General features: G+C 50.3%; 1 protein-coding gene across 1 annotated transcript in view; it reads left to right on the top strand.

Moving 5' to 3' along the window:
* LOXHD1 (lipoxygenase homology domains 1) overlaps nt 1-12,237 on the top strand; it is a 198,479-nt gene that overhangs the window by 131,602 nt on the left and 54,640 nt on the right. The window contains exons 27-31 of the mRNA XM_018039819.1: nt 842-958; nt 1,670-1,832; nt 5,324-5,478; nt 9,182-9,391; nt 9,484-9,619. Of these exons, the coding sequence (XP_017895308.1) occupies nt 842-958; nt 1,670-1,832; nt 5,324-5,478; nt 9,182-9,391; nt 9,484-9,619 (781 nt within the window). The remainder of the gene's footprint in view (nt 1-841; nt 959-1,669; nt 1,833-5,323; nt 5,479-9,181; nt 9,392-9,483; nt 9,620-12,237) is intronic.

Here is a 12,237-nt window from a genome sequence, read left to right as displayed (position 1 = left end):
CAGACCCTATCATGAAGAGATTTGAATTTTTTAAGGTGATCAGGTCCTTATAGCTCAATTGGGAAAGAATCTGCCTGAAGTGCAGGAGACCTGAGTTCAATTCCTGGATCTGGAAGATCCCTTGGCAAAGGAAATGGCAACCCACTCCAGTATTCTTGCCTGGAGAATCCCATGGATAGAGGAGACAGAATACAGTCCGTGGGGTCACAAGAGTCGGATATGACCTAGTGACTAAACCACCAAGGCGATCAGGGGCTTTCCCTGAGTAAATGATCCTTGAGTTGAGACCTGAATGATGACGTTGGGCAAACACTGGTTTAGGTAAAGAAGAAGAAAGGGAAGGGGCAGGGAGGGCTGATGCAAAGGCCCTGTGGCAGGAAAATGTCAGGCTTGAGGGACTGGAATTTGAATGACACAGAAGAGGAGGGGCTGGAGATGGAAGCAGCCCTGAGGGGCCAAGGAGAAGGTCAGACTAGCAAGACAGGGCTTGGGCAGAACCAGAACTCATCTTCAGCTCTCAAGCCTCTGTTAATAACAGAAGACTGGGGGCTGGGCTCCACCATGAAAAGGGGGCACAGCCTCCCAAAGCTTGATTGAACTGAGTTCTGGAGTCTAGGCTGATGTTAAGCTGGGGAGAGGAAGGGAGGTGTGAGCACAGCACGTGTAAGGAAGGGAAAGCAGGGGCTGGTTTGACCAAATAGGAGGGTCTAACTGGGAGAAAGTGACCCTTGGAAATTCAAAGGGTTTCTAAGGTAGATGCCCTCTGGAGGCAGGGTTTTCCTGAGGTTGTACTTTCCTGGACCGTTCAGCCAACATTTGGTGTATTTTCTCCTTCCCCAAGTTAGAAGATGTGGGAGAAATCATTGAAAAAATTCGGATTGGCCATGATAATACGGGCATGAATCCTGGTTGGCACTGCTCCCACGTGGACATCCGCAGGCTCCTCCCAGATAAAGATGTGAGTTTCTAACTGGTCCATCCTACTGTTTCTTTTGTCCCTTTTCAGAAGAGATTCAAGTCCAATTTCTTATAAGAAACTGCAGCCTTTTTAAGTTGAGATAAAATCATCTAAGGAAGATTCAGCCAGTTCACGCCAAGTGCAGGAGCTAAAGCAGGCCCAAGGCACAATCTTTTAAAACCTTCAAGAAGAAGAGTCTGGGCAGCTGTGTCTCTGCTCCTCACCCCCAAAGCTATGCTACTAGTGAGTGACCAAGTGTGTCCTTCCTGCAACTCAAGGTCAATTCAGAGAGAGACAGACACCCACACAACTTGGAAAACATTCCTGAAACCACAGAATTCTAAACCTAGGAGGCAACTGTCAGTCATGGCTGTGGTATGAGTGAGCTGGGAGAAGTTTAAAATGGAGACTCTCCCCTCACTGCCAGCTGAGTCTTAGTCTCTGGGATGGGGTTCGGGTATCCATTTTCAAGTGACTTGGGGAATTCCACCTTCCAGAGCCTCCCCCTGCCATGGTTTGGAAGTGCTTTAAGTAAGACTGGATCTGCTGGAATTGGGGCAGAGCTGGGGGCCTCCCCTGGGGCTTTTGCATTATCAGCGGGGCTCCATCATCCCGGCCTTGGTCCCCGTGAGTGCTGACAAGGGTGATGAATGACTGAAGTTGGCAGTTTCCACACGAAGGGCTCAGTTTCCTCCTTTCTCCTCACCCCAGGGTACAGAGACCTTGACTTTCCCTTGTGATCGGTGGCTTGCCACTTCAGAGGATGACAAGAAGACCATTCGAGAACTGGTCCCTTATGACATCTTCACCGAGAAATACATGAGAGATGGGTCTTTAAGGCAAGTCTACAAGGAAGTGGAGGAGCCTCTGGACAGTAAGTGTGGGGCGATGGCCCTCATCACCATCAGCAGAACGAAGTGTCCCTCGTTGGACACTTGCCTTGTGAGGGGGCACCTCGGAGGCAGAGTCTGTAATTACCTTCACTCCTCAGAGAGGGCAACTGAGGCTCACAGAGGTTACACAACCTGCCAGAGTTCACTCAGCTAATAAGTGGCACGGCTGTTCAAAGTTGCAGTGCCCTCACCCTGAGTCTCGCGCTCAAATCCTCCCCTGGTCTGACAGTGTGATCAGACATCCATGTACGTGCTCTCCTGTGGCTGGACTCAACTGGTCCTTCTTCTCTCCCTTTGGTTAGTTAATCTGGCTACTAATCCGTGGGACTTGGTCCTCTCTGCTCTTGCTGGATCCAGCTGTCCCTACCGAGTGTGAATCAGATAGCTTCCTGGCTTTGAACAGAACTGTAACTCTGGTGTTTGTTCTCAGGGGGCTGGGTGCAGCTTCCGTGTCCAAGGCCATGGGTTTCTTTTCTGTGTGTACCAGTCACCTTTTCCTCATTGATGAGGCTCTTTTCTGCAGAATTTGCACCAGCCTGAGCACACACTTCTTGCTCTCATTCCTTTGCTTTGGAACCACTATTTTCTTTTCTTTATTTATTTTATTAATTGAAGGATAATCGTTTTACAGAATTTTGTTGTTCTCTGCCAAATAGCAACAGGAACCAGCCATAGGCATCCACATGTCCCCTCCTTCCTGAACCTCCCTCCCACCTCCCTCCCCATCCCACCCCTCTAGGCTGTTACAGAGTTTGTTATGGTTTGAGTTCCCCGGAGTCACACAGCAAATTCCCAGGGGCTATCTGTTTTACATATGCTAATGTAAGTTTCCATGTTACTCTCTCCATACATCTTCTTACCTGTCCGGCTGGTCTCTGAATGCCCTTCTCCCTTCCCTTACTGGGTGGTATTGGTCCAGGCTCAGACCTCAACCTAAACTAAGCCTCTGCTGTAGCTGTGACATTTCTTTTCATCTGAATTGCCACCTTCTTAGAGATAAAAACAAGTGTTACCTCGATGACATGTCTTTCCCTACCCACATCCCTTTCTCTGAATGTGTTTTACTTTGAATCTGAGGGAATCATTTCCTTTTCTACTTGGATCCCAGAGGACGCACTGGAAAGCTGTCCTCATGGCACCCTTGGCTGTTCTGCGTTAACAATATGCTATGAACCCCTCTGCGCTGGGTGGTGTTTCTAGGGAAACATCTTTTCACAGAGAGCGGGGTGGCCTTGGTGGGATGGGGAGGGAGGAGGATCCGGAAATAGCCGGATCTGACTGCACGACCACGCTGCTCAGCACCCAGAAGCTGAGTCGGTTTTGCTAATTTCCAAAAGGACTGGAGAGAGCGGTGAGGGGCAGGAAGGCCATTTAAATCACAGACCTGGGGACACCACACCCCACTCTGGGACAAGGGCCGCCTTTGAAAAGGTCCAGCCCAGGTGTGGAGCAGGTCTGAATGAACAGCCAGGAAATGGATGGGGAAGACAAGTGAGGAGGGTGGGGACAGTTGACTGCTGTGTCCAAACTCCGGCAAGATTCCTAGTGTTACCTCTTGTCATATCAGCCAGTCAGGTGTGGGTCACGTTGACAAAAGAAGATGTTATTAATGTGTACGTGAAATGCTGGCTGGATTCTGCACCGAACTGAGCAAGGTGGGGGCCAGGAGGCCAGGGTTCAAGTGTGCCCAGTGCTGGATCCTACTCTCAAAGGGGACAAGCCTCTAGGAGCAGGTCTCCTGGAGCGCCGAGGAGGTTTGGCCAGCAGACTGCTGGGTGGGGTGATGGAGATGGGAGGATGGGAAAGGGGGCGGAGCTCAGGACTGGATGTGAGCTTGTGGCCTGTGGTGGACACAGGGATGTGGGTTCAGAGCACAGAAGGGACCTGGGCTGGAGATACAGCCTGGGGAACTCACAGAAGTCCACACCTGGAGCGTGCAGGGTGAGAGCTGTGGGAAGCGGACAGAACTGGAAGACATGGGCATCTGACGCAAGGCAGATGTTTAGGAACCTATAAAGCTGCTCAAGGAGCAGAGAGAGGCAGAAGGGGAGCAGGGAAGAATACAAGATCCAAGGGAAAATGAGGATAATAATAGGAACCATGTTGTGGGTGTGAGTGTGTTCCATACCCACAGGCAGAGCAGCTCACACCACCTCACTCTCCAGCATTTAGTTACATGTGGTTCTGAGCCCACTTGCATGGGCTGGTAAGAGTGTCCATCTCAGTCACTGCAGGGAGGGGGCGTCCCCTTTTCTAGGGTCTTATAAAAATCCTGAGGCTCACAGCAGGGACCTGGCCTTCAGTCCAGGGTGGGGACAACCTTTATTTGTGGCCTTCTGCTGCTTGGTGAGACTGTGGCTGCTGGCTGTCAGCCAGCACACAGGTTTCATTTCTCTGGGTGGCCAGAAAGGCTTCTCCAAGGAGCCCGGCTTTGTCAAAAGACCCTGTCTTCACCCTGGAGGCCTTGTTGCTTCAAGGCTTCAGACAGGCTTGGCAGCTGTCTCCTTCCTGGGTCCCTGTGGGCAGGTGGGGAGTTCCTACCACCATAGGCACTCTCGAACACATACCTGCTCCCAGGCTGGGGAAACTGAACTTCTTCCCAGTTGGGTCATTTTCACCTTCACCTCAAAGCCACAACTTCCATCCTTCCCCTTGGGGATAATCCAGCTAAGTCCCCTCTTCCTTGGCCTGGAACTCCAAAGCTCCTGGCACAAAGGACCGTGGAGAGGGGATACAGAATGCTTAGCCATCGTAGAAACAGATGCTTCTTCCCCCCACCCAAGGTGGGGGGGGGAGGTTGAGTGAGTGACTACTTTATTCTTCCCTGATGAATGCTTAGAAGCAAAACAAAAACAAGACAGTGTTTGGTTTTATTTTCCTTAATAATCTGTAATAATTGTGACACCCAGTGTTTTTTTGAGCCCTTTCCAAAGGCTGTGGGAAACAGAAGAGTAGGTGACGGTGATTGTGGTTTTGGTGGGGGTGGTTCCCTGGAGCACTGGGGCAGGTTGGTTGAAGAGTAAATGCAAATAAGAGATGAGACACTGAGGGGAACCTATTCTTTTAGAAATACTTAATTTCCCCCTACAAGCTGTTTAGAAGGATCTGGCATCGATGCTGGTCGCCCTTCGGTGGGAAGGCACATTTTTGCCAGTGTGTCACGGCAGATGCATTTAGTAGCCACGGTGTACATGCATGGCAGGCAGCTTCCCGGGGTGGGGGCGGGGTATATGTTTTGAGGGATGCTGGAAAAGTCTGCATCCCTTGGGTCTCTTAGAGGCAAACTTCCCACTGCTGAATCTGGCCAGACTTGTAGCACAGCATGCATAATGGAGCGGACGAAAAGGACACTGCGTTCTCCTGCAGGCCTGGGCCACGAGCTGCATTCCTCCTCCAAATCCAGTTCCCCCAAACTAAACAATGCCATCCCTTTCTTCCCTTTGTCTGTGTGTCTGTCCGACTGCCCGCCCAGTTGTGCTGTACTCGGTGCAGATCTTCACAGGAAACGTTCCCGGGGCGGGGACGGACGCCAAGGTCTACATCACCATCTATGGGGACCTCGGGGACACCGGGGAGCGGTACCTGGGCAAGTCAGAGAACCGCACCAACAAGTTCGAGAGAGGAACGGTAGGCGGGGCCCCCAACTTACCCCACCTCTCTCCTCTGGCCCTCTGTTCCGAGGGCCAGCTCCTCTTGGTCCCGGAGGCTGTCTGGGACCTTTGTGGGATGTCATTGACCCTTGGGATGGCATCTGCCCCAGGCATCCCCCAAGGGCATCTGGTCCCTCTCTCTCAGCCTATGCCCAAGCCCTGGGTCCTGTATAGTAGGGGTGGGACTTGAGCAGGCAAGAGGCTGTGTGAGCCCCAGGTTGCTGGCTATATGGAGCTGGGTCTTCTTCAGAGAATGCAGCTCACTCCACGTGGGTCACGAGTGTGGAGGTGAGCACTGCAGAGTGGGGGAGCTGCCTCGACAGAGGCTTGAACGAGATAGAGGTCTGGAGGGCTGGGTCTGCCATCCACTCGGTCCGTGGCTGAGCATCTCTGGACTCCGTGTCCTCATCTGTGAAAGAAGGAGCCTGATGTGAATCAGCTCAGCTGTGTTGTGCAGAACTCTAGACAGCACGGAGGTCCAAGGGAGCCACGGAGAAGTGAGGGTAGCAGATGGGCACCCGCCTCCTCCCACGTGGGACCACTCTGAGCTGGCCTATCTGTTGGGGTAGCAAGCAAGCCTTCTATTAATCAAGGGGCTCTGTGGCTACAAAAAAAAGCATGAAGACCATTCAATTGGATAGTGGGATCCAAGGCCCTACCAGCTCTGACCTAACAGTGGTTTCACCAAAGGAAGATTTCTGTCCACACTTGCTTCCCACCAGCCTGGCCCCTCTCCCTGCTGGAGCACCCCTCTCTCTGCCACCTTTACCCTTCTTCACTTTTCAGGCTCCCTTCCTCTTCTCCATTCACCTAACTCTGCCAGAAGCCCCACGGGCCAGGCTACAGCCTGAGGAGGAGAGCCAGGCAGCTGGCTCCTAACCCCGTCTGTGGTCCTCCTTGTAGCCGCGTGTCTGGGGAGATAGATCCCCACATCAACCAGCTTGTGTTCACTGGGGTCTCCTTAAGCCCAAGCCTCAGCCAGGCATGACCTTTAGTGCTGAAACATTCGCTACTTGGTGAACAGGAAAGTAACTCCAGGCCAAGGACAGCAGGTGTCATCTAAGTGGGTTTGCAGCTGGCTGGTGACTCCAGCTAGCAGGCTGCCTGCAAGAAGGCGTAGCCTGGGGCTCAAGATCCCAGGGGAGTCTGGCCCCAGGGCTCCCTGAGAAGGTGGGGAGGGGAAAGGGAGTCCCCCGGGGAAGGCACCACCTGAGGAAGAAGGAAGGGGCTCTGGACTTCATTTCCCACCAAAAAATAGCTGCTGAATGAATAAGTGAAAGTATATATGAAGTGATGCAATCCATTCTCCTCGGAGTTTAGGTTCAGATTTCTTCTCCCTTAGCAATTATGACATCGCAAGAGAAGCCTTCGCCCCGTTCTGCCTCGTCCTCCTCCTGCTTCCCTCCCGTGCTGACGTCTGGGTGGGGAAGCTGGAGCTTCTGGCTCGGTCACTGATGATTTTGGACTTTGTTCACTGCTGAGTATGTGAAAGCTTCCGCTTCTCTAATCCTTTGCTCCAGATCTAGGAGTCACCTCGACACCCCTCTCTCTGTCAGAACTCCCTCCCACCCATATCCAGTCAGTCACCTGGCCTTGGAGAGTCTCTCTCTAAAAGACCCTCAAATCAGCCCGGTCAGCTTTGTCACACCTCCCTTATCATACGTTGCTTGGGGAGCCCTGCACCAGACCTCTGAAATCCAATCTACCCTCCAGGCTCCCCAGCTAATCCATCCAAAGATGGCAGAGTCACTCTCTCACTCGGACTCATCAAGGGATTCCCAGATCTTCACTGCCTGCCTCGTCAGCCTGCATGGAAGTTCCTCTGGGCCCCAGTTTCCAGAATGGTCCACACTCTCTAGTGTGTCCAGGTCTTTCCAAGGCTTTTCTCTGCATCCGTGCACATATGCCCAGAGGAAATATATAACGCTGCTCTGTGGCTTTAACTTTTTACATAAAAGGTATCATCCTATACGGGTGCTTTTTGCAGTCAATGGGGTTCCTTTGAAATCTTTCTGTCAAGATAGTCAGACACGGATGTTGTTGGCTTGTTCTTTGTAACCACTGCACACATAACATTCCATGTACAACACTGCCAAGGTTATTTACTGTTGCCCCAACACTGGACACCTAGGTGGGTCCTAACTTTCCACTGTAAACAATTATCCTGTAGTTCAAAACCAGAGACATTACTTTGTCCACAAAGGTCCATCTAGTCAAGGCTATGGTTTTTCCAGTGGTCATGTATCGATGTGAGAGTTTGAAGAATTGATGCTTTTGAACTGTGGTGTTGGAGAAGACTCTTGAGAGCCCCTCAGACTGCAAGGAGATCCAACCAGTCCATTCTAAAGGAGATCAGTCCTGGGTGTTCTTTGGAAGGACTGATGCTAAAGCTGAAACTCTAGTACTTTGGCCCCCTCATGCGAAGAGTTGACTCATTGGAAAAGACTCTGATGCTGGGAGGGATTGGGGGCAGGAGGAGAAGGGGATGACAGAGGATGAGATGGCTGGATGGCATCACCGACTCTATGGACATGAGTTTGAGTGAACTCCGGGAGTTGGTGATGGACAGGGAGGTGTGGCATGCTGCAGTTATGTGGTCACAGAGTCGGACACGACTGAGCGACTGAACTGAACTGAACTGAAGCATCCTTGTGTATATATGAAGGTGTCCCCCCAGGACAGATGCAAAGTGGAATTGCCATGTCGTAGGGTGTGGGCTCAGCCACTTGCCAGCACTCTAAGGCCTGCACAGGTCCACACCTGCCGTCAGGATCACACTATTCACCTGCACTTACCTCAGCCTGCAGTCTGACTTGCCCTGGGTGCTTGGAAGGCCCAGCTTCAGCTTAACGCCACCACCAGGCAAGTCCTGCCAGCCCCGGCCCTAGTCCTCATGCAGGTGGCTGCTACCACCACCTGGGCTGTCCTGAGGAGGGGCACAGGGCATCCTATTATCCCTGGGTTCCCAGCTCTCAGTACAGTGATGTAGCATGTTTTTTGGAAGGAAAGTGGGTGTCACTCAGGGTCACCTCTCCCACCTCTCCTTCCCCAAGCTCCTGCCAGCTGTTTTGACCCCAGTTTACCCCAAACCTAGAACTCCACATCTCACTGGGCAATCCTGAAGGAATGCAAGCACTCAAGAATACAATATCACATCATGAAAGATATAATCAGGGACACAGAGGAGGGCCTATGTCACACCCCCACAAAATCCCTCATGAACTCACAGTCTAGTTGTCATGCCTTATGCTCCCCAGCCTGGCCTGCAATGTAGCCTCTCCCCTCTCTGCTCTCCTGTAGCCCGGACTGGCTCCTCCAACTGCTAGCTTCCCCCTGGGAATTTCAAGGCCCCTTTCATTATTCAGAAAGATACCACCTCTTCCATAGCTCTTACCATCCAGCGTCCTAGCTGACCTCAAGCCAATACTCTGCATAACTCAGCATGTCCAAGATGTCTTCTTATCCCAAGAGGAGCTAGACTGTAAAACAGGAAAATTGTGGAAGCAAGGCCTTGGAATATCAAACTCTCTGTGTTGGGGATTTGGGCCTGGAGGGCTCCAGCCTGGAAGGTCTGTTCAGCCCAGCAATTAAGGGGGATGAAAGGTACTAGATGGATGAGGTTGGAGCAGGTGGAGGCAGGGAGAGGCCCCCCACCCAAATCCACGAATCTGGACTCCCAGGCCGACACCTTCATCATCGAGGCTGCGGACCTGGGCGTCATCTACAAGATCAAGCTCCGCCACGACAACACCAAGTGGTGCGCAGACTGGTACGTGGAGAAGGTGGAGATCTGGAACGACACCAACGAGGATGAGTTCCTGTTCCTGTGTGGACGCTGGCTGTCCCTGAAGAAGGAGGACGGGCGGCTGGAGAGGCTCTTTTATGAGAAGGTGCGTGAAAGGCAGGTGGGGCACCTGGGGTGATTCCGCGGAAAACAAGGTGCCAGAGGCGTAATGGGCCCCGGTTGTGCTCCTCCTGACAGGAGTACACCGGGGACCGGAGCAGCAACTGCAGCAGCCCCGCTGACTTCTGGGAGATCACCCTGAGCTCCAAGATGGCCGACATCGACATCGCCACAGTGACGGGGCCCATGGCTGACTATGTTCAGGAGGGCCCAGGTAAGCCAAGTAGACAGCTAGTCAAAGTGGTGGCAGACACATGGAATTGTGTTTAAACTATTCCTGGACAGGCCGTGTATTAACCTCCCCGTCATTTCACTTACATGTAACATTTTGTAGTTTACACACAGGTTCCTCCATGCTATTTCCATCCCCACAACAGCTGTGTGAAGTGAGAGACATTGACCAAAAACACACATAGACTGCAAGTTACTTCTCTAGTGAAAATGAGCTTATTTGGGATCAGCAGAGAGTTGCAACTTGGAGTCTACAACCAGGTCAAACTACATGCAAGTCCCCACAGAGCAAGGGAGGGAGAATTCTTTCATAGAGGAGAAAAGGAAGTTGGGAAGGCTGGAGTAAACCAAGAGTCCACAGCTTCTCATTGGCTGAGTTGTTGCCAGGATAGAAGAAGAGTCTTTCCTGGGCTCTGTCTGTTGTCGCAGAGCATGAGAGCTCCCCCTTCTGGTTTCCTGACTATTTAATTAAAGTTTCTAGCAATGGCAACCCACTCTAGTACTCTTGCCTGGCAAATCCCATGGGCAGAGGAGCCCGGTAGGCTGCAGTCCATGGGGTCACGAAGAGTCAGACACGACTGAGCGACTCCACTTTCACTTTTCACTTTCATGCCTTGGAGAAGGAAATGGCAACCCACTCCAGTGTTCTTGCCTGGAGAATCCCAGGGACGGGGGAGCCTGGTGGGCTGCCGTCTCTGGGGTCACAGAGTTGGACATGACTTAGCAGAAGTTTTTTGTTTGTGTGTTGTTTTTTTTCTCCTCTTGATGGAGTTATTTTTATGAAAGCATCACTGATGAGTCAGGTTTTCACTTCTCAGCAGCTTTTTTGTCCCTCAGTGTCTGGAAGGACATTTCCTGGTTATAGTGTCCCATGTTGGAGAGAAAGTGTACAGATTGGAAACCTAATGAGATCGCATTTGAGTAACAAGGAAGGAGGGAGAAATCTCAGGCATTCTTTTAATCCAAAGTCCATGTTACCAAAATAATAGACTCTGGAGTTTACCTGAAGCTTTATATCTCCATCAGAGGTTTGGAAACACACTTCTGACAGACCTGATCTGGATATCTTGGGAAAGCTGTTTCATCAGATGTTGTATGCTTCAGTTCCAGGAAATAATTACTTTCATGTGACTGGATGAAGTACATGTCCAATCAGGATTTAATTGCCTTCTTTGTCATATGAATCCAAGAGTCTATTCCTTGGAGTTTGGTAGCACAAGTGTTGGTTAACAGTACTTCCCAGGAGCTTTTCCAGCAAGATTGAAGATAGTCTTTTCCAATAAACAAAATATCCAGGTCACAAGGCATAATGCTTAAGATCTTTGTCTCCAAAGAGCATACCATGAAAAGATTGCTCTACAAATAACATGATTATTTTCAATAGAAATTGTATTAGAGTATCTCTCCTTTTATCAGTTGTGGATCAGGAAAAGCAGAAGCCAAGTACATTGGGTGTACTGTGACCATCTTAAAGGGTGTGTGTTGGTGAGTTCCAGAAGGAGTGGGTCTAAGATTTAGAAGAATCAATGGCAGTGCTTTTTGCTAAGGTGTTTGGAGGGTTTCTACAGAAATTGCCATTGAATCTTAATAATGCTGTTAGTGCATTTGACTAAACCAGAGGATTGAGGGTGGTTAGCACAATTAAAGTATATTAAAACCAGCCAAATGGTGCAGACTTGTCAAAGTACCTGGGCTTCCCTGGTGGCTCAAATGGTAAAGGAAGCTGCCTGCAGTGCAGGAGACCTGGGTTCGATTCCTAGGTTGAGAATATCCCCTGGAGAAGGGAATGACTACCCATTCCAGTATTCTTGCCTGAAGAATTCGATGGACAGAGGAACATGGTTAGACCATAGTCCATGGGGTTGCAAAGAGTCAGAAACAGCTGAGCGACTTAGCATGCACACACATCACAGTACCTGACTAGTGAAATTAGTTCTTCAATCACTATGAAGTCTGAGAGGAGTTTCTCAAGTAGGTGTAATCTTTTCCAAAAGGGCTTTGTCCACAGAAGAGGCAGTAGTCTGTCTCTAGGGAAGGCTTCCATTCAGTGTGAAAACATGCAGACCATGACTGAAAGATATTTATCTCCATGAGATGTAGGAAGTTGTATTAAACCCATTTGCCAGACCTCAAAAGGTCCATTAGTAAGTTTACAATGTCCAGAAGCAATGCAAGCAGATTTTCCTGAATTGTGTTTCAGAGAAGTGGAAGAGTGAGGTAAGCACTTTTGTGGCCTTGTTAATGTTTCCTCACTAGTATTGATTCATGGATGCTATCATTTCTCCAGTAGACCAATGGTTTGATGCAGGTACAGTGGTAAGGAGTGGGGATTTTACTCTCTGGTAAGACTGGGTTGTTGTTTGGTCCAAACCAAATAGCTTTCTCCTTTTTATCAAACCAAGAACTGTTGAATTTCCAATCTTGTTTTTCTGTTTTCTGAGGCCAACTGTTGGGCTTTTCTAGCTAGTTTTACTAAGTTATCATTTGGGGGAAATATCCCTTTGAACTGGAACAAAAGTTCGACTGCTATCAGTTCCTTTAAGGTCAGTATTCCTTGCAGAAATGTCAGCAAGGTGATTTCCCTTAGCTTCCAGCAAGTCA

This window comes from Capra hircus, chromosome 24, assembly GCF_001704415.2.
Source record: "Capra hircus breed San Clemente chromosome 24, ASM170441v1, whole genome shotgun sequence".
Taxonomy (NCBI): Eukaryota; Metazoa; Chordata; class Mammalia; order Artiodactyla; family Bovidae; genus Capra; species Capra hircus.
This window is presented reverse-complemented; position numbering and strand designations above follow the sequence as displayed.